Raw genomic sequence first — 26,273 nt, 5'->3', positions numbered from 1 at the left:
TCCTCCCCCGGTCCACCAGCACACGGAGCTTAATTCCACCTAGCAGCAAACAATACGTGGCAGTTTGCTGAGAGAATATTACTGACGACCAAAAAGAAATCATCAGCAGGCCGAGCTGCTACACTTGCCACTATAGTCTTGAGGCGACGCCGGGGCGCTGCTGTTCAGATCATTTGGCGGCACCTGAAGGTCGGCGGTTCGATCCCCCGGTCGACCCATATGCATGCCGAAGTGTCCTTGGGCAAGATGCTGAACCCCGAATGGCCCCCCATAGAATAACAAAGTGCTGCGATTAGATGCACTGTATGAATGTGTGTGTGAATTGGTGAATGTAGAACTGTACTGTAAAGCGCTTTGAGTGGTCATCAAGACTAGAAAAGAGCTTTAAAAATACAAAACCATTTACGTCCGGACGCTCGGTCTCATCATGGGTCTGTGTTCAACTGCAGCAACATCATCGCTGCTGGACTTTGTCATGACTGATTTCAATCTACCCACTAATTCCACAAACGTCTGTATGTGGAATATATACACAGGGGAATCATTTATCATATGGAATCCATTGTTGGCATGTGTGTTGTTAATGGCACAAGAAAGTGCAGCATTGAATTTGAAGTGGTTTGGACTCACAATACGTTCAATGATAATTCAAATTGAGTAAACAGGCGACCGGCGCTGTGTGGTGTCTTCAGGTGGGACGGGGGATGTGCCTTCAGTCTGTGGACCGTGTTGAGCGTGTCTTCTTCTACGTCCTCAGATAACTACAGCAGTGGTCAACAACTGGGTCTTACGTTCAAAATAGCTGCCAGATCATTTTGATAATTTAATCATTTACTTCACCATACTGAGACAGACAGTCACGGGTAGCAGCATTCTTAAAATGATTTCCTTGGCTATTTGTCTTCAGAGTAAAGGCACCTGTTTGTTTTGTTGCTGCAAAGCTTTATATCGAGCTGAATCGCAGGGCTTTTATTTTGAAAAGTTGTGAACTTGGGCTTGAAACGACCACAGCAGTCAAGGAAATAATTTGAACATGCGGATAAGCCAAACGTCTGCACAGTAATAAAGCAAAGTTTTCTTTTAATTCAAAATAAAATCTCTGTACTCAAGGTTGAGAACACGAACCATAAAAAGTAACAGTATATTGTAGAACAGTTTGAGGAGGACTCACTAATGAAGAGGAAGTAGCTGCAGAGCGTTAACACAGGACAAGAGAAACAGGCCGTGCCAAACAGGCAACCCTGTGTCACAGTGCCCGTCTGTACATATGGATTTCTAGTATTTTTCACCTCCCCCCCTCGCTCACCAAGTATCGATAGAAGTGGACACAGAGGAGCGCGAGCAAACAGGAAGTGAACGAACGGCCTTGTAGGGTCACATGCACTCAAGTGGCTGAACCTGGACACACGCAGCACGTTTCTGAGACCACTGAGCCTCCGTGTACGGACGGGCAGCTTGTGTGATGGATGGTGACAGCCAGCGCATAATCAAAGAGCGTCACTGAGCTCTATTAAGGGGCGTGCATGTTATCAAACCTCCTCAATCACTGCTTTTCATCTCACTCGCTCCCTTTGCATTACAGGCACCATATATCATGTTGAGGTGTTCAACACGGGCCTCATGTTTGAAGGATGGTCCGGAGTTGAACGAGAATATCATTAACTTTGTGGGCGGGTGGTCATAAACCATAAAAGTATCAAAATATCCAATATATGACACATGATGTATATTTTTCCAACTATGTGAGAAGTTACCACAGCCTGTTCTGTGGTTGAGGGGGGATAGTAAAAGTTCAATCAGGAGTCACTTTGACAAAGAAATGAGGATGAAATGAAACTTAATGTGAACAGAGGAGACGGCTTTGGTGCTCGGACTGCAGCAGGAAGTGGATTTCAATGGAAGCACTCTTCTGAATTAGGTGCTTTGTGATGAAGGGGACTTCCCCTTTGAGTCTAGACACTGGTGGTGATGGAAATAGAGCAGGAAGTTGGGACGTCTCATGAAAGGCTTGTGATTGGACGGTTTGAAGGACAATGACCCAGAACAAACTCCAGGACAATCTATTAATTTATTGTCGAGAGGGTTTTTTAGTCTGGACCTAAGTGGTGATCCATAAGAAGGGAATTATGCTGTAATTTAAACCTTTTTCAAAACACAAGAAAGTCATGCAGCCTGCAGGTCGCTAGGAGCTGGTAGTGAGCCGCCTGGAGAGGTTGTGTCCCTGTTGGTATCAACCTCTGATATCAGTCTTGAGGTCAAAACTAAAATCATACCTTTATCTATGTAGCCTTACAACATTCAACTGTAGATCGTGACACAGGATGTCGTGACACAGTCATGGAGAATATTAAATAGACATTTACAAAGAGTGTGCTGTTAACAATACGAAATATGAGCAATGCACTTGACTTAACTCGCCCCCTGGTGCATTATGGTTTGACAGCCTCCTGTCCATTTCCTCCTGAAGCATTTTGAGCCCTTACCTTCCTCACACTCTCTCCCTGAGCGCATGGATGACGTTAATTAAAGTGTGTGAGGGTCAGTGTCTACAGCTCGGGGTGAACGCCGGGCTCTTGGCCTGCGGTATTTGTTCTCCCAACCATGATGTGCATCCGATCAGTTTCAGACTCTGGCAAGTACTCCAGTGTGACATTTGATGATTTAGGGTTTATGGTGATCATCACAGATCACTAAATGTCAGGGACTGTCTGGTCAGAGCTGATGCATTCATCCCAGAAAGCAGGAGATGCAGTCGGGTGATACGCCGCTCCTGGTTTCTGTCTCTGTCAAGAACGAGCAGCGTGAAAGGACTCATCAAAATGTGTGAGGAGAAACTGCTCCACACAACAGCTCTTGACCTGTGCAACTGAGAAATGTCATATTTTACAATTCTGCCGTTTGGAAACGGAACCAAAAAGCAACAGAGGGAAAAGATCAGAGATTAGAGAAGAATTTCAGCAGGAAAACGATGCCTCATCACAGATGCACAATTACACCACAGATTGTAAAACACATGCTTTTAGAGAAACTGGCCATTCAGTGTCAGATGTACTGATAGTGACCCCAACCCTTTGTGTTCATTAAAAAATGAAACTTTTAGCCCATATCTTGTTCTTGCTTTGTTTTTTAACCCTGACCTGATCTTGCCCCATTGTCAACAACAAATTAAAAAGATGCAGGTCAACACACTGATGTTGGAGCTGTACACATTTCGTTGACAGGTAAGGATTTTTATTCTGGAACATGTTTTCCTCCTTGGAAGGATGTTGTTTTTCCCCCTTAACCTGTCATCCTGTGTTTTCAGGGGTTCACTGAGTGCCCGTCCTTTTTGCAGCAGTGAAGTGAGACGGATTTCAGCGTCTTGTTCACAAACACCTTCAGCAGAGATGAATCGTCAATGCAGAGATCAAACCTTTTAGTGACCTTCCGGCACAGTGGACAATCTCTCACCAGGGCGCCAACCATCAAGCCCCATGTGGCGTCTGTGGAGTGGTCCACAGTGAACGAGGTAAAATGAGGAGGTGGTGGTGAAGGTCTGGTGATTCCTAGGACACAGTGTTTGTGGTGAATTCAACATCTACTCGATGTGTGTTTTCATTCACAAGAAGTATTTACTAATATCTAAACATATTTCATGTGGAATTAATCAAAAAAATTTCAAATTTATATCAGCACTTTTATATATATAAAAAAAAAAATGGCTTTGAAATTAATGAAACAGGTTATCATTATTTAGGGAATGTTAACACAGAACCGGCACACAAGGTTTTGTAATAATATAGTATACATTTATATTATTAAACAAGTCATTCAAATCTATTTAAGAATTTTAAGAATATCTATATACTATGTTAATACTGACGGAAAGCAATTTAAACTTCACAACTTTTGTAACACTAGGGGAAGTTGAGAAACCAGATAACATTTTAGTTGAGTTGTTCGACTTCAGCTGATGAAATTAAAAGATGATTAAACCGGTTTATCTTTAGTTTTGGATTGACTCAGTCCATGTGCACTTATCTTCCACAAGGGGGCGTCATTGAACAACTCTCTGTGCTCAGCGAGGATGATGCAGCAGCTCCCAGTGGCCTGTAGATCAAACTGAGCTCATTATGACCACATGGCTTCAGCTAATGTTGTTCTTAATGAACAGACAGGGACTTTGAACTCGTCTGCAAAAAGCAGACGTGCATTGAATTGCTAAATCAGATTTGGGATTATTGTCACTGGGATTTTATTGTTTACTCCAGATTATCATAAATCTCCAAAGCAGTGAAATCCCTGCATCACCCACTCACACATTTCCCCCAGTGAGATGGACGCTTGCAGCCAAACAAAGATCAAGATGTTCATATCCATATGAAAAAGTGAGCTGTTCTTTAGAGACTCTGTGTTTTCTGTGCTGATTACCTCCACAGAGGAGGTTATGTTTTCACCTCAGTCCTTTTGTTGGATGTTTCTTTTCTTCATCAGCAGGATGATGCAAAAACGAATGAATGAATTTCCGCAAACTTTGGTGGAAGGTGGGACATGGACCAAGATATGAGTTTTACAGACTTCACAGGGTATAACAAAATAGATACTGATGGAAAAATCATGCACATGTAGGGAACGCATGTAATGAGTATTTAAGGGAACTGTTGGGCCTTGATGGAGCTGTGCACTTTATTGTGACTGTTCAATTTTAATATGAAATCTGGGATTATATGCCCCCTTTCCAGAAAAAAAGAAAAAAAAATGTATTTCAAAAGTACTTGAAACTAATTTATTTGCATCAAATGGAATATTTATTACACCACCAGCGCTTTGAGAATTAAGAGGTTGAGACTTAATAACTGACTAAACTTATAAAATATAAAGATTGCTTACATGGGTTATAATTCAATAATTTGGTGTAAAAAATCTGAATTTTTCAGCCAACTTGAACTAAATCAGCAAAGTCAATGTAATGTAAATATAATTTAAATTTAACTGGTGTATATGAGCATATTTGTATCAGTACTTGATAAAGATGATGTTCTTTGTAAACGGGATCAGGAGCAGCACTGTTAACACATCAAACATCTTCAATACAAATCAACATCAAAAACACAACACACAGAATTCTTCATGAAAATTTGACATTTTAATGGAAACTAAAATTGTGAACACTGGAGTTTTCTTTTTTTATTGACTATTACATTGTTTGGAATTTGAGGGTTATTATCATGCTTAAAAAAAGAACAATGTAATGTGACATTTCTGTTAAATTCAAACAAAAAAAATTAAATAATCATACTGCTCACTTAAAGATCGCCCTGTAAGACATCTGAAAATGAAATGCTATTGCCTCTTGTTTTAGGGGTACAAGAGGTGCAGATGTGAGTAAAGGAGGAGCAGACAAACAGAAAGAAAAAGCACGACAGCCATTTGAGATGTCAGAGAAAGAAAACAAAAAGGTGAGTCGGCACAACACGTCACCCCTCTCAGAAAAGACACGTTGGCCGAGTTTACTGTCCACGTGTGGGATCAGAACCACTGCACGTCTCAAGGTGTCACTGAAGAAAACAACAAAGAAAAGAAAAAAACTAAAAGAAAAACAGTTCCATGACAGGCAACGACAGTTTGAAGGAGGGACAGTTTTTAATAGTCGAGCACAAACACCAAGTCCAGCATTTCCCATTACAGACGACTGATTACTGGATGAAGAAGCAGCACTTTCGGTATTTGTTTTATCTGTTGGAGATTTCTCCTCTCACTCCCGTATGACAACACGCTCAAAGTGACATTCAGCTGCTACAGTAGTGATTCCTCCTCACGACGTCAGGGAGCTGGTTATGACATCTTCAACAACAACAACGTTTGCCGTCCAGTAGCTGAATATCTGAGTAGTGTACCTTTGGCGAAAGCAGATCCAGAGCTTGTTGAAATGCACGTTAATACCTCATCCCCTCCTCACAACATGATCAACACCAACACTAACGCATAAAAATATATTAAAAGAGCAACAGTGGGATGCAGTGTGTTTCAATGCTCGTCACTCAATCACAACGATCTGAAGAAATGCATTAATTTGTATAAAAACTTCAAATATATTAACACTGTTGCTATGGTGTTGGGGGGGATAAGTCAGTCTTAATCAATAACTAAATCATCTAAAACTCATCAATAACATGAGACATCTTGATTTTCTGTGTCATTTATTCCTTTTAGTCTCATCCTACTTGTGCATCTATGGATAAATTAGGTAATAGCTCAAAAAAACAAAAAAATGTTGAAGCGTTAATTTGTTAAATCAGTTCATATGAATTATGTGCTACTTCAGACGTAAACCTAATGACAATAGACTGGCATGAGCACAAACCAGCAAGCGGCTGTCATCCGTCCCATTCTAAACTGATTTTGGCTTTAGGTCACACAGTTCTGAACACAAGCCATGACAATTTCAAAACCTACAACACACACACAAACGCACACACTCACACACAACTGCTCATCGCTTTCAGCTGCGTCCATGTCAAAAATTCGTATTAGCTGTGAGAAAACTTAAAGACAGCATTGAAAATGTTACAGAAAAAGAAGAAAAAAAATGGCACGGATATATGCTGGAAGCAGATTTTAAACAATCAAAATTGCTGTAAAAGTACTAATTTTCACACAGGCACCTGAACATGAAACAGCAGGAGGGGATGGAAGGGAGGGGGGGCGGGGGGGGGTTCAAAATATATGAGGAACTTGCATATAATGGGAAGAACTCGCTATGCACACAACCATGAAACAACGAGGCCAGACTCGCCACTCACAACCGGGACGCCCTCTTCAGCGTCCTTGAGGTGATTGCACGTCCTGAGGGGCGGGGGGGGGGGGGGGGGGTCGAGAGTCGGAGCTCCACACTCTTTCCGTCAGTCACTCATCAGTCACCCCCTCCATCCACATCACTGATTAACACATCTACTCCGCTTCCACAACCTGTTTTTGGTTTGCAGGCTACAACGCTAATAGTTCTCTCTCTTATAAATGCATATTCGACATAGCCTTTTTCACTGTATAATAAGTGCTTGAAAGTAGGAGGAGCCTTGGGGCAGGAGGACGAGAGATCCTCTGATTTCTCTGTCGCAGGGCGATCCCCTCGACAAAACTAAAACTTTAAGAAAGAGAAGGGAAAAAAAGAAGTAATTCATCGTTAAGACTACAGTAAAATCACGTACGACTCATTTCAATCACCCTGTTTTACATTTAGAAGCCTAGAGATGCATCCACTGTCCACTGAACAATTTGGTATTATGGTAACCTGATTATATCACTGTCCGAGGATTATGGGCAATCAGAGGAAATTAAATTAAAAACATTTTGCGTGATTTTATGCCAGATTAATGTCAATCTCTACAAGCACAAAAAAACAGAAAGTCTAAATGCTAATTGTCAAACACCTTGGCGTCCTCATCAGCCAGATCTCATTCAGTGGGCAGCATCTGATAATACTCATCCATCACTCGCTATACAGTGGAAGCCTTAAACAAAGCATTTTAAATACCAGAGAGCTGACTGCGATTAGACACGGAAGATAAATGTTAACTTGTACAAAAACAAAGAAACAGCGGCTGCAGTTATGACTTTCTCTCAGCACACAGGTACAACGGCGCCGCTGCCTGATCAGGACACAGTGGGAAGAAGTGTACTACAGAGGCTAATTTCCCAGTATGCATCTCCCCCACTCAAAAAAAAAAAGAAAAAAAAGCACCCCACCACTGATGTTCAGCGATCATACAAATCAAGAGGTGCTTCACTATGAACATGAGGAAGAAAACAAACCATCAAGGTTACAGACTAGTGTACGTTAAAACAGCGCATGGAGCAATGTGCTTATTTTTTCTTCTTTAAAAAGGGGAACAGAACATTTTTAGAGCCCACAATGATCGATGACAGCACCGTGCATGCCCAGTTTGCCTCAGAAAGGTCGTTTCGGATGTTTTGTCACAACATCACATGAGACTTTATATAGCCGGACTCCAATTCATACATGTTCCAATTATGAGAACATAACACAACGGGTCGTTTGGCAAAAGAAAAAAAAAATATTTAACATAGTCATGGCTTTATCAACACTACCTGAGTTACATTTAATAATTCTGTATTTATCAACTTTTTTTTTTTTTTTTTTTAAAGGTAACAGCCCAGAGCCATTCTTTCAAGGAGTATTTCTTGTCAGTACATATAGATCTCTCTAGTAATTAAAAGATAAAAGCAATTAGTTTACATAAAGTGCTATTAATCCACACATTAACCAAATCATGTCTTCTAGAGCTAAGAAACCTGCACGGTTCCTTTCGTTGTGTAGAATAAACCAATCCTGATCTGGAGATGGTGATGGAAAGAGATGTCACAGCTGGCTAGTTAGCTGGTAGCAAGTTTGGGCTCCCATAGACATAATTAGATCTTTCAACATGAGCTCTTTTGAAGAAAAAAAAAAAAAAAGTACAATAAACTGAAAATGCACCTTAAACATTTTTGAACTGCAGGCCACAGCAGAATCTTGGGTGATGATTTTTGTTAGCTCCATACAACCCATACCACACATTGCTTGTATGACTGGTTCACATGGGGGTTATTGCACACTGGTTTGCAAAGGTTATCTACAGTAAAACATAATAGTATATAACGTATCTTCACATTTCATAATGGTTTGACAAAGTGGCTAGTCGAGGGGGAACCTAGATTAGTATTGCGATTGTTGTTGTGTTACTGTAATCTTAGTGTTGCGATGAACAGTGACCTCTGACTCATTCATTTCCACCAGTAAACATGCAAGGAATACAATGCCATAAGACTGAAAAGTAAAAGACAAAACGCTGAGCAAGGGAAACAAAACAAAAAATCCCTAGTCATAAAATTCAACACACGTTTCTTTGACGAGAGCTGAACCAGACAGAAACAGGCAATAATCATGTGTATGGATATCCTGAGTCTTGCTGCTGAACAAACAGCACAAAACGCAGGAGACCTTGTTGGAAGAAATGTCTCTCACTTTACAGCTCGTCACCCAGTTCATTCCTAAACTGAGACTGCACATATAATCAGGTATACGAGTCTGAATTTAAGAACAGTCTGCACTGACCTGATAACAATCTACATGAAATGTACGAGAAGCGCAAAGATAAAAAAAGGTTTTGTCTTCGATGGAGACCTGTTTATATTTTAATCTTTAGTAAAACCTGTATTAAACAGTGAAATGAAGGGGCTAGACTTTTACTTCAACTTGGGCACTTTTTGTACCTGTGCTCAGGGGTCACACTGCAGTGCAGATAACACCCATGTTACGTCAGACCCAACAGTATAAAAGAAAGAAAAAGAGCAAGCGTTTATTTTCTGGGCTCTTAACTTCCCCGTAAAAGGATTTTAAGACAAGGTTCTCCCTTCCTGGATGGGGCCTCACCTACAAGCTGTCACTGAACTTACAGTTTAACGGGACTCCCACGATTCTTGCTCCACAACTTCAAGGCATTCTTTGCAAAGTGTGTTTTCCTTTTTGTTCACAATGAATTCAAGCTTGCACACGGATGTGTATGTATAACATCTAACATATCTACAATGAACTCATATGAACGCGTGAAGAAAGAATAAAATGACTGAGGCATCCCACAGTCAGACTGGCGGCTGCCGCAGTTTGACAGGATAAAGGCTAAGGGATGCGCTGTCCTGGACACCTTCCTCTGTTGAACTCCTTAACATCTTCCTTAAAGAGCCATGAGACAAACAGCTTCAAGATGCATGTGTCCATTCATCGTGTTGGAGAGGCACCGATCAGCTCCTTTAACGTCCCTCCAGAGTGTTTGTCTGTCTGTGTGTGTGTGTTTGTTTGTTTGTCTGTCCCACAAAGGAAAGAAGTCTGTTTTTCCGCCCGAGATTCCAAGGAAAATGTGTCATGCTTAACGGTCAATGTTTTCACAGTTGTCACTTTATCTATCCAAGAGGATTTATGATTTCCAAGGTAGATAACTGCAGCACCCAGAAGAGAAAGTCTACCTCACTGACCAGGTCCATCCTTGGTTTCATCATAAATCACTACTCTTTTTGGATCTAGAGCCGAGAGGAAAGACAGGAAGCAAAACGTTAGGTCATTAAATTACATTATACAAGTTCTCGGACTTACCAAAATAAAGAAAATTTACCAATTTCAATATCACAGACGGTGTCAAAATATCCAACACAAACAAAACTCAGCTCTTTTGATTGGAGCTTGTGTACACTTGGCAAACAAAGACTCCACTATCATTTATTTGACGTTTTTGTGGACATCAACACACAGTTTGCAGGATCAGCCAACAGCCGTGCGTCACGCTCAGTAACTACAGCAGTGTGATTACCTTCGGTGCTTTGTTTACCGTTTAGTCATAAAACAATTGTGTCCTCTGGTCTTTCAGGGATTTACTGTTATGATAATTCCGTGATCTACAGCTATCTGCATGCGCTCTACCGACATGTCAAATTGTGTTTAATGTTCTTATATTTCTCAATCCTATACATTCTTAAAAAGGTCAGACAAACAGGTTTAAATTACCTTGTTTTTGCAAGTTGAAAATGGATTCCATTTCTGTTGAGGGAAAAGAAAATTAATTCAGCATCAACTGGTCATAAACATCTAACACTGATATCATTAAAAAAAAATTCTATGAAGCCAAATTTATGTACATGTCTTGTTTTAATAATTTAATCCTTTGATGTTTATCCAATCCTCCGTAACAGGACAGTGGTAAAAGTTATAATCCTTTCATAGTTCAATTAACTGTTTTTGATACTGCTGCATTTTCTAGGCAAAAGCCACTCAATGGATGTAAATTAATGTATGTCGGGCAGCGGAGAAACATGTGGGAACAGCCAGAGAAGTGGAGAAGGGAACCAACTCCTGTTGCACTTCTCTGCTGCCATTCAAGTCTCTGTGATGCAAGTTTGTTTAGCTTCACAGTAAAAAGTTAAACCATCCGCTCTTCCGTTGTATTCCTGAACAAATAGCTGCTCAGGTCGTGTTCGATGTCGTACTAAACCACACTTGCTGTTACCACCAATAACCACCTCACGAATAAGGATTACAACTTTAAATAGTAAGAAATTAATTTGATGAATAGAGTAGATCGTAAAAGTTACCTTTAGTGTGATAAGTGACAGCAGCTTTAATGTCAAAGGGCCCCCAGCAGGACCTCCTGCCAATGTCTTTAGAGTGGGCCGGTTCGTTAGAGGAGCCAAACAGCAAAGTGGTTAGCTGGCCCTGTGCAGGCTTAGCACCATTGTCTTTACTGGGGGCTGGCGCAGCAGAACCTGCACCCTTGGCCTCGGGTTTTGTCTTTTCCTGGCCACATGGCTGCAACTTGTTCTCCTCGTCGCTCGTCACACAAGCAGGAAAACAAGCATTGGATATATTGCAAGGGGCACAAGTCCTTTTCTCGGGGTCTTGAGTCAAAGTGCCGGGCTCTAAGAAGGATGGTCTAATGTCAAAGCAGGGTTGGGCAACCTTGGCTGCACTGGCCTGACGCTCGATTTGAGGTGTGACCCCAGTTGTCTTGTCCTCTGCGGGCACCTGCCCACTCCCTCCGTCTGGCCCCAAGTTGGGCTCGTTGATGAAGGAAAGCCCCCACTGATTCTGGAAGATGTCTCCCAAGGCTTTCTGATTTGTCTGAGCAGCCGGTGGGTCAAGGTGCCGGGCACTAGGGAGCACAGGTTGCATATTTAAAGGGTAAATTAAAAGAGTACACTTTCTAAGCTCATATGCTTCTCCATCTACAGGACAGGTTGTAGAGCTACAGTTACTTTCTAAAGGAGATGCTACATTCTCGCCACTTGGGATAGATTGGGCTGATGGGATACTACTAGCAGCAGGAGCAAAGAAGGTTCCCACTGATGGGCAGCCGTTTCCATTTCCAGAAACAGGACCATTAGTAAAGCTAGATGAGGTGATAGTTTTCAAAGCAGACATTGGGACCTGTGATAGTCTAACGGGAGGAGGCAGTGCCTCTCCTCCACCTTGAGCTACTTTGTTGAGGTTCTCTTTTACTTTACTTGCATAACTGATCTTGGGAACAATTTTAGCACTGCTATTGTCCACAGGAAATACTGGAGGGGGCTTGAATAAAGTCCAGGAGTCCTCTTTTGAAGGTGAGGAAAGCTTGGCCTTGTGCCTGTCCTCACTCTTTTTACCAAACGTGCCGACTGTTTTGCCATCAGAGCTTTTCCTCTGCGATTCACCCACTGAAGCCTCGGACACAGCTGCGCGTCTCGCCGCTGACTGAGCTTCTACTTTGTGGGCGGCTCTAAAGCCATCAAGTCTAGAAGTCACTCCCTTCTCAGTTGTCTCGAAATCCAATTCCCCAGACTCCTGCGTAGTGTCGCCCTGCTGCATGTCTCTCTCCTCGTCTTTTATCACATTATCAGTGTTCTTGGCATTGTTACATCTGGCCTTGCGTTTCTTCGGAGTAGTATATCCACCTTCTGAACCGCTTTCATCATTGTCCTTGGTCGAATAGCCATTTGTAATTAAGCCACAGTTTACAACGCCATTCTGAAGCAACAAAGAGTCTTTCTTATCCAAAGGTTGGCCCTCGTGATGATTCAAATCCAAGGCCTTGTCATTCTTAAGGTCCATATTCTTCTTATGGTCCAACCCTTTGCTGCTAAATTTTGGAACAGTTGTGTACAGCTTTTGGGTGGACTTCGGCTTCACATTTGCACCACTGATGTATCTGTTACCATTGCTAGTGGGGGGGTGTGACATAGCAACAGTATCAGACAGGTGTGTAATCTTCTCCCCCTCCGCGTCACTGATGTTTACTTTTTTAGTGCCTGAAATGGGAAACAAAATCAGTTTATACTGAAATGATGGATGATAGAACAACCCAACTTTATAGTTTAACTACCTTGCAGAAGCTGCCCAAACTTTTCCACTTAAAGTTTAAGGAATAATTATAAACAACTTTGGGGCACTGCACCCAATGTTCAGAAAATAATTGATCAAGCAATAATAAAAATGATGTTCCCGTATAGTTGCAAGACCTAAAAATGGTTACGATACTTTTATCAAGCTAACACGACACTTGTAAATCCAAGTATGAATAATTCACTTTAATCAATATTTGTCCTTTAAAAATTGTGCCTGTTCGCCAGAGATTTGAACAGGATGTTTCTTGTGTAACCTAAAATATGCAGCACAAATTCAATAACAATTCACTTACTGTTCACAGTTCTTTTCTGATTATAATCAAAGCAATGGCTGTTAAGAACTCTATCAAATATAAATGAATGTTGTAACAAAGTGACCTTTATACAGTGACCGAGAGAGCCCCACGCACCGCAAATCAAGAAAACCACGCATTAAGAAGAAACGCGTGCAAATTAAGAAAACATAAATTTGACGACATGTGTGCTGCCAAAAATGCTATGTGAAAGTTGTTGAAGTATGCACGTGTTTTTGCCATTTGCATGTATTTTCTTAAGTTGCAAATTTTTCCCATTTGCATGGGTTTTCTTAATTTGCAGTGCCTTGAGCTCTTTCGGCCACAGAACCTTTATCCCAATAAGGTGACAATAAAATAATATTCATGCAATTTCCAGATTATGCTTGCGGTGTTACATGAAAAACTTAAATCCAAACCATAGATTGTATTGCAATTATAAACTGACTATGCTCCCAACTCATCCAGAGATGAGCTGGGTGCTTGTTGTGTTTAACGAGTGTCGGAGATGTGATGTGTTTTATAACTGTTAACGCACAATGGCCTGTTGGCTGAATAGCCTTCTTGACAATAGTGATATGACACAAAAGAACAGTAGTTGCAGGGTGCATATCCTCACAGAAGCACTTATAAATACATGTCGGTCTGGCAGTGAACCATAAATAGGTCTGTGCGCTGGCACACAGACATGGAACTGCTGTGTCAACGTGGGATTTCCCTCATGTCTGTGGGCCACAGCAGCACAGACAGGCTTCTACACACAACCTCACTTCGCTTTAACACAAAGAGGCAGCTTCTCGTGTATGTACATGCTAATGTGTTAGCGCAGCAGAGAGCATAATCACCGTTACAGATCGTTTCCTGCTGTGGTCAGATCTGGTCTTTGTGCTTATGGTCAAGCGGCTGCGTGGCTGCACGTAGACTGGTCAACATGCAACAGGCCTGTCAGAGGAGGCTAACGTTAGCTAACGTCAACTTAGCATCGGCTCGTCTGACATTAACACGCCCTGGCTACATTAGCCGCTCATGACAGAAGGTAACCAACCCACTCCAGCCAATATAAGTACGTGAACACACCACCGCTACATGCTAATACCACACAGCGTTGTGATTTGGAGAATAAAAGAGCCTCACGAGCCGGGTGATGGTAGCATGAGCTAGTCGGGATATTCTAACATGGCCGACAGGAAATGGAAGCTCAGAACATTCCAGTGGAGCCGGCTCGTTTTCCTAAAGTGGACACGGGCTGAGATGGGCAAGTCTTAGGCTCCTGCTGGAGACAACTCCCCGTGTGCACACAGCATGTAGTGTGTTTTCACCACACGCGGACACAGTGGGCTTATGGAGCGATTTAGTCGCGTTAGCTAAAATAAAGATGGATGGTGAAACCGGCGCACAAGGTCAATCCCCGATATGTCAAACCACAACCAGCGACAACTGTCACGCAACGTCAGCCGAGTGTCTAACCTGACGGCGGGTTTCTCCTCCGACAGCGGCTAGCTACCAGGCTAACCAGACAGCTACTCCACACATATCCTTCCCCAATTACTCCAGCTAACAGTTTGTAGTTTGAATTAAGAGCTAGCAAGAGAGCTAAGCCTTCAGCAATGATGGGTGCCCACATTACTGACTAGCAAAAATGCTAGTGGGCTCGTTGACATTAGCCCACAGAGGCTAGCAAGCGTTAGCTAACTTTTTCCCCCCCAGGATGGCCCGACCTGTTTTCTTCGTCTGCGTTTCCTGATGCTGGCGCTGGAAGTGGCTCTGATCATTTTTCAGAGCGGCTGTGCGATGGGTCGAGTGTCTGTCCTCCCCGCGCTGCTCGTAGTGTCTGTCTTTTGCCCGATCTCTGGGCTGATCCTCCATTGAAGTGTGGAGACTCGCTCAGCTCAGTGCATTAGCTCAGTGGGTAAGTAGAGAGCAGTCCAATCACTACCACTGTAAAACGGAAGCTATTTGAAGCCCGTGTAAACGTCAGCAGTAAACGTCTAAAAATGGCTCTGTTTTTTGGGTGGTCGTCGCCGCCACTAAATCCAGGAGCCGGGATTGTGCTGAGACGCGCAGGGAACATTGAGCAGCACTTTGAGCCGCTGGCACATGTTTGATCGCGGGGAAATCACGACATTATACAAGTGTTTGCATGGTGGGCAGTACCGGGGTGGGGTTCGAGAACGAACTACAATCATATGACCGGAGGCTCTGCCACGTCTCCAGCCGGTGGACACACTTTGATGGAGGGTCCCCGAGAGACCAGCCCTGCTCCCTAAATGGAAAACCATCTCTGTTCTCAAACATGACACATCGATCTGGCAACAAATATTGAAGGACTATAAAAAGCTAGGCTCTATTTGCATTTTGGGCAAAATGAGTAAAAATTAATAATAACATCAAAAGTTGCATAAGAAACATTTGTGCACACTCCAACTTTCATATTTATAATCCTGTGTCATGTGATGCATTGTATGTGTTATGTATCTTGCTCAATTATATAATTTATAACTAATTCCACCGTACATATATGAAAATAGCGTTTGATCCACTGCCTGCATCAAAATAAATCATTCAATCATCACAAAACATAAATGGAGCATTAATTTAGATACAGTTATCTAATGTGCATTAATTTAAAGATTTGTTTTATCACATATTAAAGAATAATATAAAGCAATGCAATGTTATGCATTAGTGCAAAATGTGCAAAAACGAATACTATAATCAGCAATCAGCAATAAGCAGTGTGCTACATGCCTATTATAATTATTTTGCACACTTAAACTTGAACATTTATTTCTCTGTGTTATGATTGTAAGTATTTCTTGTCCAATTATATGTCTTATCACTAATTTCACCTCCAAACATGTGAAAATAGCCACTGAGCCGCTCTGCCTTCATCAATAAAAATCATCATTCAGTCATCACAAAGCATAAACAGAGCAGGTAATGTTAGATTAACCGATCTAATGTGCATTTATTAACAGATTTTAGCACTCATCCTCAGTAAGTGTTGTTTGTGAAGTCCGCCTGTCATCACCTCATCATTTATTATCTCATGTTGATCTGACTTAATTGCGTGTGACTGACAAGACAAACAAAGAGTAAATGCTAAGAGGTTTTGGGTTGGACCTGAGCAACTAATTCACTTTGTGTGATAGACTGATATTTGCCGAGCCATTAAAAAGATGAAAGAGGAGTAGTTATTATTGTATTAGGCATTGGACATATTAGTCTTGTGCAATTAACTGATCCTTTGTAGGAAAAGGGGGCAATTTCTGCCAATTAATACCACACCCCATGAATTTTAATACTAAATGACAGTTCAACTCAGTAATTCTACATGTAACAGTCAACCCCAAAACATGAGATCCTCCCCTCAGACTGAGTAGAAGGAAAGTATGATCAGGACTACCTGTGACATACCGTCGTTCAACATTGCTCACATGAAACAGATAACAGAACCCATTGCGCCCCCTTGTGGCTAGAGACCCAATCTGTAAACGGTTGACACGTGCAGTGGAAATCGAGATTTTCACTCAAAAACATGTGATTTGTATAGATTTAACAAGTTTCCCCCGAGGGTATCGAGTTTGTGCCTCTGGTGTGAGCTAATTGCAGTTGTGTGATATCAGAATAAAACCTTAATGTATCTGAACAAACGATTAAGATAACGTTTAGTTTTCAATTTCTCAAGGTATAAATTATGATATGTATATGTATTCACTTCAACAGCGATATAATCTGACAGTTCCTGTGGTTAAAAAACATCCTTTTACTGTTATTTAGAAAATGTGCCTATCCCCGACTCTGCTGATAAATGCAGCCCTCCTCCTCCTATACGCATACTGTACATGACAGCTACCATTTCAATGAAATATTAATATGACAGCTTCATTTTATGACAAGATTTATTTTTAAAACAAGACATATAGGCCTCTTTAAGATGGACCTGGTCTCCAGGCATGTGCACACAGAAAAGCTAATCTAGCAATATGTAATATTAGGTACTGAGTTTCAGTCATGGAAGCAACTCAGGAGACTGTTATTGCAGAGGCATTTTGTACAGTTCCCACCTGAAAGTAGAGTGAGACCTAAAAATAACCTTGAGTGAGAAAAGTACGAGAGGAAGACAAATATAGTTCAGTGCTGGTTAGATGCTTCTGGCTTCTCACATAGAGTGAAATTATAAACATCATAGCTCACAGTTAAATTCTTAGGTTTGGATTCTGGCAAAAACCAAATGCTTACATAATACTTATCAAAGTTAGAATAAAAATAAAACAACAATAAAAACCAGAGATTAACAATGGTCATACCACGCTGGATTCAAGATATCTGCAAAGAATTTGGTTAAAGATTAGACTCATGTTATAAATGCTCATGTAATATCGTAAAATTGACATTTTATACATATCAAAATATCCACTGATTTTGTTGTTAATTGAAACGAACTGGAATATTTCACCATTCTGTAGAATTTATCAGTTAATAAAACAATATTTACCATAGGAAATTAGGTATATTTTTAAGTCTATCGCCTTTTTAATGTTGTCCAATGATTGAATATTAATAATAACAATCTATGGCCAATATGCAGATTTGAAATTGAAGACATAATGAGTAATGAATAAAATTCATACTATATTTAGCTATGTTTGTGCCATGCTATAATATGAGTATATAGTGACATTTTTGGGCAGTATTTCCTTTTCTCCCTTTAGAATTTGAAATGTAATTTAGCTGATAAATATTATTTTATATAAAAATACTTTTACATCCTAGAAGCCTGTAGTTTACTAAGAAATGTAATTCTTGGAATAGTATCTGGATACATGTAGTGATATATGTTTTGGTGGCTGTCTGATACAAAAGCTGTGCTCATATCAATGAGCTGTCGACCATGGCAAAATGTTTTTTAAAAAGTAGACTTGACAGGAAAGTACTGCAGTACAAATACACGTGAAGACACAGATGTTTCCAAAAAAAGTGTGGGGGTGATACAGTTAAAATACAGACTGGACATAATGTGTAGTGTGTAATGTATATTGCATCAGTGCCAATAAAAAGTGCATCTCTTTGAAGTATTAAAAATTGAAAGGAACTGATCAACTCCTCCGTATTGCTGAGCCGAGGTCCCTCAGCCTGTCAATGTTTCAGTGAAGACACCAGGATTAGATGCATCCTGTCGCCCTATTGGTCCTCCGGTGTTGTGCTGTCACTGTGCGGCCTGGAGGTCCTCGTGTCGCAGGACTTTGTAGGTGAGCCAGTACAGAACGTTAAACATGAGGAAGCTCATGGGGAAGACGGCTCGGGAGATGGTGTCGATCCTCTTCGCTCGATCCACGAAGCGCCTGCGGATTTCATAGAAACCTAAACCAGGAGGTAGATCAGCAAACACCGGCGTGGCGTCCATTTCCGGTGCACTTCCTGCCGACAGCGCGATGCCCAAACTCTGGAAGAGGAGACCCTGCTGTGCCAGCTCCTCCTCCTGGAAGAAACAAGACACAGCACAGAATATCCATCTGCTCTTTTTTGAGAGAATGGTCTGTTTTCTTTCTAATCTGTCTTCTGACTTGAACAAGGCGACAGCACATACCCGCGAACAGGCGGTGCACTGCTGGGCCACGCTCCCATGAGCAGCACTTTTTCCTGGCGTGTTGTTTCCCTTCGCTTTACTGTCAACACTTCCCTGCTGATGATGAGGAAAAAAAACATGACATGAATATAATCATCAAACAGATTTCACAGATCGAACAGTTTGCAATAATGGGGAGCCCGCTGAGTCACATGCATGTTTCAAATCTTGTACATTAACAAGTGATCGTCAGCTGCTTCTTGCAAAGTGAATACACGTCTGACATTAATGTGAAATGAGGCAGCTTGAAGATGTTGTCAGAGCAAATTTCCCCGGCTTTGCATAATCCCTGTAAATGATTAAGTTAACAGGATTCAAGCAGATGGCTGTACTGTGGTGTAAATATTAGAAGGTATTAATGCATCCTGCAGCTGCCTTCACACTGCTGCATTTAAGAATGATTCTAGTTTTTAAAGGTGGCCAAGCCCGTTATTTTTCTTATTCCAATGAAAGTGCGGAGTGAGGCAGCAAGATGTTGAGAGTATTCGAAAAAACAGAATTAATCACAGGTCAATGCTGTCTGCGTTTCCCGGCTGGAGCGCAACATGCAGCCGGGTTGTGTAGCTCGTGCAGAGCCGGGCTCAAGGAATAGCAGGTGACAGCTGCCCGAGGGGCTGAGGAGGTGGGTGGGTGGGGGGGACGGGGGGGTCGCACTCACTGTTCTCTGCCGCTGCTGCTCTTTGAGCTTCTTCCTCAGTCTGAAGAAATCCTTGTGCTGGCGTGAAACAAAATTAACGGCTGCGTACTCCAGTAGTGCAGCAAACACAAACAGGAGACAAACCGCCATCCAGATGTCTATGGCTTTTACATAGGACACCTGTGAGTCAGTGAAAGGCAAATCAGGAGAGGCAGGGACACGAGAGAACTATGGATGGAATTACAGGATACATTATATCCATCATGTTTTTTCTCTGGTGTTAAACAATGGTAGTAATACAATAGTAGCTCAACAAAACTACACTAAAAATACTCCATCGCAAATAGAAATTGTAGATTATTTTACTTGAGTACTAGTACAAAAGTATTCGCAACATTCTGCTAATTATGCAGAGACGTTCCTGTCAGGGATATATTTGTACATAATTTCTTCATATTATTGGATCATTATTATTGAGACATAATATTTAAACAGTACTTTAATGTTCTGGTAGGCTAAGGTGGAGCTAAGTGTAACTACTGTATATATTTCAGTGTATTTCAATGTGTGTAACATTTTAATCTCAAACATAACTGTAACAATGTAACTGAGTGATAAGGCCAATCAGCCTTTTCTCCTCTACGGATCTGTGCTCTCTCCATGTGACTTTCTAGTTTCCCCTGACATCATCCCGGACTATTTACTTAACACTTAATTAACTTGTGTTTCACATCAGTGATGTTTAACAAACCAAACTCTCTGACCTTTGGCAGGGAAGCCCTGGAGCCAGAGCTCTGTGTGGTCATGGTGAGCACCGTTGTGATGCCCAGTCCCACTCGGGCCGGAGCCGCATCCATGTTGATCCAGAAGGAAACCCAGGACAGGATGACGGTGAGCAGGCTCGGTATGTACATCTGAATCAGGTAGTAGCCCATCTGACGCTCCAGGTAGAATTTGACCTCGATGCAGGTGAATTTACCTAACAACAGGAGGAGATACAGGTGCAATCTGACAGTCTCATTAGAAGTCGATGGGCAGCATCTTTTAAGGATGCTGAACGACAGGTTGTCAAATGCCCTGTACCTGTGTTGTAGTGCTTGGTGCAGTAGCCAAGGCCTTTCTCCTCGTTCAGCACAAACTGAGGCAGTGTCATATCATCAGCCACCTGCACGGCGCCGACATCCAACCATTCAAAAATAAGATCGTTCATGGTGTAGCCGACTAGAAGAGGCAGAAAGACGGCAAACCATACGTAATAAGTAAAGATAACATGTTTATGTAACATCAGCCCTGCCATGAAAGGTGGACTCACAGCTTTCCAGCTGCATGATACACATCTGGCTGTCCATGGGGAAGTTTTTCAGATCCATTGGACAGGAGAGAGTCAGCGTCAGCCTGGAAAAAGGAGAGAGTAACTTCATCTTAGTACTGGAATGCAGGGGCCAGCTGAAATCAGATTGGCCCCTGAAGAGCCCCTGTCCTGTCATTAGTCTTTTTTATATGTATATATATATATATATATATATATATATATAAACTACTCAGTTACTAATTATAATTATACATTTGACAAATTTTGAAGAACTTTTATTTTCCAAGCTTATGTGAAATATGCAGTGGGCTTGAACAAGGGACTTAAAAAAAATTATAATTAAGTGATGAGTTCTCAGTAAAAATTAGTGACCACCTTACTGACATTGGATGTTGGTCATGTAATTGGCCAACTTGCAAACTGTGTAAATTTTTATCCCTAAAAAAAAAAATCCTAAATAGGAATCAAATCATTGATGGGACTAACTGTGTGGATACCCTGCCAAGCAACACCTCCTAAACCCCTCAGGTGTCACTCAAACCCTTTTTGCACTCTCACCCCACATTAAGTTCACATCCAGCAGCTCTATCCTCCTCTTCATCTTTCTCTTCCACTGCAGCCTCAGACAAACCACCAAGGACTGGCAGGTGCTGACAGACAACATGTCCACCTTTTGAAAGGTCTGATGTAACACCAGCACAAAAAAACCTTCCCTCCTCACCATAGGGATCTGGATCAAAAAGAACATCCCATCCGTCAATGGAGATGTTGGCTTCACTGATGATAAAGCATTTTGCTGACACAGCTTTCTACTGTCTCTCACTGGTTATTTCAAGCACCATTCTTCTCTTTTATCCAGGAAAGACGAGGTGAAGATGAGTGATACTGAAGAAAGGAGGAAGAAGTGACTGCTGCGTCAGTGTCATTCAGAGATACTATGGTGGTAAGTGAGGCCAATTTTTTAAAGAATGAAACATTATGTTTCTGTTATTCCAATGGATGGTTGTTGATTTAAAGGTTAAAGGTTCATCCAGGGAAATTGATTTCATCTCAAACAGATTTGCAAACAGAGCTCTGAACACTGCTTCCTCCATCTTATACAGTATATTCTACTTCTAACTCCTTACCATTATGCTACAGTTCACCACCGCTTTACTGCCACATCACTGACCTGAGCCTGCGGATACTGTTTTACATGAGTTTATTCACAGTGTGGGCTGGACAGTACGATTATAAATGAACTGAACTGGAGTGAAACAAACGTGCTGTTGGATCATATATATACGACTGCAACTTGCGGTGGTAGAAGTTTGTATTCATTTCAGCTAGATGACCAATTTAAAATTAAGATAACCTGATGCTGTAGAGGACATTTCCATTGTGGAATATCCGAAGCAGCTTGTTGTCTGTTGTGACCTCGTGGAAGTTCGCTCCCTTTTCGTTTGCGAAGAACAGGTCAGGTTTCCAAATGGAGTCCAACATCGACGGGTCCAGGTCCAGAGAGTCGTCTGGATATTCCTTATACGCCAGTCGAGGGTCATTCCACTGCTGCCTCAGAAATACATTGAGGCGGTAATCCTGTGGAGTTAAAATATATAGGCAATTAGGCATAAATTGTAATTGTTGTAATTGGGCCACATTTCTTTTTAAATATAATCTCTACTTAATCAGGCAGTCTCGTTAAGAGGAACATCTCATTTCTCTGAGAACAAATAAACATACACAACAACAAAAAAACAGACAGGAATGACAACACAAACAAGGAATTGATAGAATTATAAGATTCTTGGAAGAGATCAGATAGGGGAGCTTTCAAGAGCGATGTGTAATACCCAAAACCAATATCTGCCATTGGTTTTGAGCACATGAGGGATATCTTGGGTTATATAAGTGTACGGTAGTACTGTCGTTTTTTTAAATAAGAGAGGTGAGATAATTTGGAAGGTTCCACAGGGGACCTTGATAGAATAAGAGAAGCAAATTCACTAACATTTTGCATCAAATTATGTTGTCAATAAATAAATCTGCAGCCTCACTTAGCAGGTGAGGTCCACTGAGCCCCCACACACTCTCACAGGGTGGAGGAAGAGGAGGAGGAGGAGGAATAAAAGCTACATAAATGCTGACAAACAGACTTGAGTGGCCACAACCCAAATGACTGCAAACTCCACTTACAATTTCATCAATTAAAATTTGATGGCCCTCCAAGGAGATGTTTTCAAAAATGCATGAGGCTTCCTAACGCTAAACTTCAGCAAGAAAAAGCACACAAAAAAAAAACAAGACAGACCCCAAACTCTCTCTGTTGGCCTCATAAATAAAGGATGGCCTCTGATTTGACAGAGACAGAGAAATCCTAGCGTACAGTAATTCACTGAACTTACAAGATGGTGTTTACAGTCACTAATTAGTCATAACCCGATGAGCGTATGTTTTAGGGATCATGAAGCGTGGCCTAACTAACAGAGGGACGAGAGCCAGAGATTTCTTCAAAATGAATCAACACCAGAATCTAATGCATCTGAGGGAATTATTTTTGTCAACCAAAATATGTCTGCCTCAGATGTGGACATTCGAATGTTGTGATATGCAGTTGGGAGAATAAGTACATGTTTCGCTATTTTATACATCAAAACAGTATTATAGGGGAACTATGGCCTAACAGGCTCCTGAAATTCAGTCAAGCTGATCCAAATTGAACACACTCAATGAGATCAGTTCCTTAAATGGGCCTGATTTCTTTGGTACAAATTTTATCGAAAAGATGTGACCACTGTGCATTGTAGCTCAAATTCTCACCATAGTTGTTTCGGTGATGGATCCGAAGCTGTTGATGAAGATGTTACACGTGACGTTGACAGGAGGACCTGACAGAGAACAGATTGTCAACACACATCATAGTTACACTGGTTTCTGAAATATACTATAATCCACATGTTAAATGGACTGTGTCTATATAGCACCTTTAGTGCCTTTCCAGTCTTGTCAAACACTCAAGGTGCTTTACAGTGCAAGTCACATTCACACACGACAGTCAGGGGCAGTGTTTAGTGTCTTGCTCAAGGACACGTTGGCAGAGTGACTGTAGGAGCTGGGGATCGAAGGTCGGTGGACGTCCCTGACCCACAGCCGCTCCAAGTATGACGCACTGAGCAGGACGCTTGTGCGAAATAAAATCAGCTTGTTCCTGTCATAATGTGTCGCGCTGTGCACTGATCCTCAGACAGTTGTATTGTCATTTCCACTATGCTCCCATTAGTGTGGTCCTTCTGTACACCTCTGGAACGTTAAATATTTCAGCGGCTCATTTCCTAACAGGCTATAATTTATTGATTCTCTTTTAGTTACATTAGTGTATATATAACTAATCAGTCGGGACTTACCCAGCATGCACTGACAAGGATGTGGAGCAAGTATGAAATATGTATGCAACACAATCCCAGAGGCTGAGGGGGGAAGTATGTCAGTTGATAATCTGCCGGCTTCGCTCACCACGAAAGCTCCAGATTGGACTGAAATAGGCCTGTGGGGTAATATACAAGGGCAACTGCACATATCTGACAGAAAGATCTGAAGGAGAAGTTGATGTAAAATATGGTAACCTAAGGCAGTGGGTCAGTATGAAAACCGCAACAACACATGACAAAACAAAGGCTCCTGTGGGAAAACATCGCAGCCTGCAGCATCTCTCACTTCTGACCCATCTGTGAATGATTTGTGCTGCCTCGCCGCCCAGACCGTTATGCAAATTGAGCAGCGTACTTTCTCACACCTGTCCCGGTGGAGGAGGTCCTCCCGCCCCGCACGCCACACTGTGCGCCTTACCTTTGAAGTTGGGTCTGATGCGGGCGTCGTAGCCAGATGTGCGTCCCATCAGTTTGTCCAGAAAGTCAGATGGAGAGGGGGGCTTGGCTGCTCTGCTGGGCAACTTCATCTCCTTACAGAGCACGGACCTGCCAGATGACGGCACAACAAACCGCATGTGCTCACGTGATTTTACTTAATAATTAATACCTCCAGTCTATTCAGAGAAACAATTTGTGCTACTGATATACAATATCTAGACATGCAGCTGCAGGAACTGTACATGCACGTGTAGCAATTTTCATTTGTACTAAACAGTGCTCAAGTCAGGCTGTTTAAATATTTCCAATCCTATACAGATCTTCTGCAAAATAATTTTATAATTTATTTTAATACAAATTTTACATTAATACAAATTTTCATTTAAATAAAGTGCTCTCTTAAATAAAAAAAAACATGATTCTTCTCCTAAAACAAAACTAAACGTTGTCATGCCTCTAAGGCAAAGAAGCACCGCTAATCTCCTGCCTCATTAACAGCAGTTCAATTCAGTGTCAAGGTCTAGAAAAATAAACATGCAGTTTATGCCTTATAATTAATAAGAAAACAGCAGAACTCTCCTACAATCAGCTTCAAGTAAGGTTAATATAGACCAGCCTTAAATTGTATCTTACCCGCCTTGTAGAAGAATGACAGAAGAAGACAAGACCATACACATGTGCAATAGCATTCTTACTAAGGAGGAAAAACAGAATGAGACAAAAGGAGAGAAAAAGAACTGAAAAAGAAAAAAGCTGCGATGCAGGGAACTTGTTTGCTCCTCCAGTCTGACTGTCCTCTCCACTCAGCTGAGGCTGCCTCCCCCTCTGCAGGTGTAAAATACAGGATGCTGCTGCTGTATAATTCAAAATCCTGGGGAAGTTTTTTTCCTTCCTTCCTGTGTTGATGACTTCAAGCTTTATCTCTTTTTTATGGTCATATGCATGCTGAAGGAGTAACTGCAAGAACATTTAAAGAGACAGGAGCACTTTCATGGCAGAGTGGCCTCATATCGCTCGTCATGACAGCATCAGAACAGCAGGAAAAACGTAGGGTTTGAATCATAAATGTAAAATTTCAAAGCAGAAAATTAAATGAATAAAGAAACTGTGAAGCACACTTCAATTTAAACCATCAGTTAGATTTCTATATATATTATTCTGTATCTAGGTTTTTTATAATTGATCAATCATGCTGAGTAAACAATTATTTATATATATGATGTATATAAAATATACCATGAATACATCTACAGATCTTTAATATAGATTTTATAATTTATATGTCCTAAGAATCAACAACAGAACATAATTTAATCACAGGATCTTATGAAGCTGCAGATTGTAGACGGACAGGAAAAGTAATCAAGCTAACGAGATGGTCGTTGCATTCAGTTAATTATATTCTAATTAAAGGACGTAAAACAGTGCGGTCTAAAGTTTCTGGTCGAGTTATTTCATCCTCAGATCTCCAGGCAAATTCCCATATAAATGTGAGGGCTCGTGTTTATTCCTCCACACAGAGTGGGAGGCAGTCTGACCATTTACTCATGTAAAATTAATGTCAAAGGAAGCGATGGGACGTTGTGGCTGCACGTGTTTGCCTCACACTTGAGAGGCTGTTGCACACTTCGCTCCGGAGCCCACGATGTCA

At 41.4% G+C, this 26,273-nt stretch overlaps 2 protein-coding genes and 1 long non-coding RNA gene across 5 annotated transcripts; 1 reads left to right on the top strand and 2 right to left on the bottom strand.

The window, feature by feature from the left end:
• Positions 1-7,842: 7,842 nt before the first annotated feature.
• Positions 7,843-15,354, bottom strand: nufip2 (nuclear FMR1 interacting protein 2). Of its 3 annotated transcripts, none has more exons than XM_053442174.1 (4): positions 14,918-15,354; positions 11,122-12,810; positions 10,538-10,570; positions 7,843-10,056 (listed from the first exon to the last, which is right to left on the bottom strand). In XM_053442174.1, exons 1-4 carry the CDS (start codon positions 15,063-15,065, stop codon positions 10,004-10,006), a joined length of 1,923 nt encoding a protein of 640 aa, XP_053298149.1. In that variant the 5' UTR covers positions 15,066-15,354; the 3' UTR covers positions 7,843-10,003. The 3 variants fall into 3 exon arrangements, with proteins under 3 accessions (XP_053298149.1, XP_053298148.1, XP_053298150.1); XM_053442173.1 differs by lacking the exon at positions 14,918-15,354 and adding an exon at positions 14,667-14,908; XM_053442175.1 differs by lacking the exon at positions 14,918-15,354 and adding an exon at positions 14,045-14,594.
• Positions 14,586-21,731, top strand: LOC128457476 (uncharacterized). Its single transcript, XR_008341927.1, has 3 exons — positions 14,586-15,108; positions 20,239-20,369; positions 21,637-21,731. It is a non-coding gene; the product is annotated as an uncharacterized LOC128457476 (long non-coding RNA).
• glra4b (glycine receptor, alpha 4b) lies at positions 17,159-25,544 on the bottom strand. The gene is made up of 10 exons (XM_053442176.1): positions 25,256-25,544; positions 24,603-24,730; positions 23,577-23,644; positions 22,132-22,355; positions 20,778-20,860; positions 20,549-20,686; positions 20,230-20,444; positions 19,487-19,645; positions 18,790-18,885; positions 17,159-18,681 (listed from the first exon to the last, which is right to left on the bottom strand). Exons 1-10 carry the CDS (start codon positions 25,309-25,311, stop codon positions 18,409-18,411), a joined length of 1,440 nt encoding a protein of 479 aa, XP_053298151.1. The 5' UTR covers positions 25,312-25,544; the 3' UTR covers positions 17,159-18,408.
• Between the last annotated feature and the right edge of the window lie 729 nt (positions 25,545-26,273).

The sequence above is a fragment of the Pleuronectes platessa genome, chromosome 15 (assembly GCF_947347685.1).
Source record: "Pleuronectes platessa chromosome 15, fPlePla1.1, whole genome shotgun sequence".
NCBI classification, from domain to species: Eukaryota; Metazoa; Chordata; class Actinopteri; order Pleuronectiformes; family Pleuronectidae; genus Pleuronectes; species Pleuronectes platessa.
The sequence above is the reverse complement of the archived record's forward strand: the minus strand, read 5'-3'. Positions and strand labels throughout refer to the sequence as shown.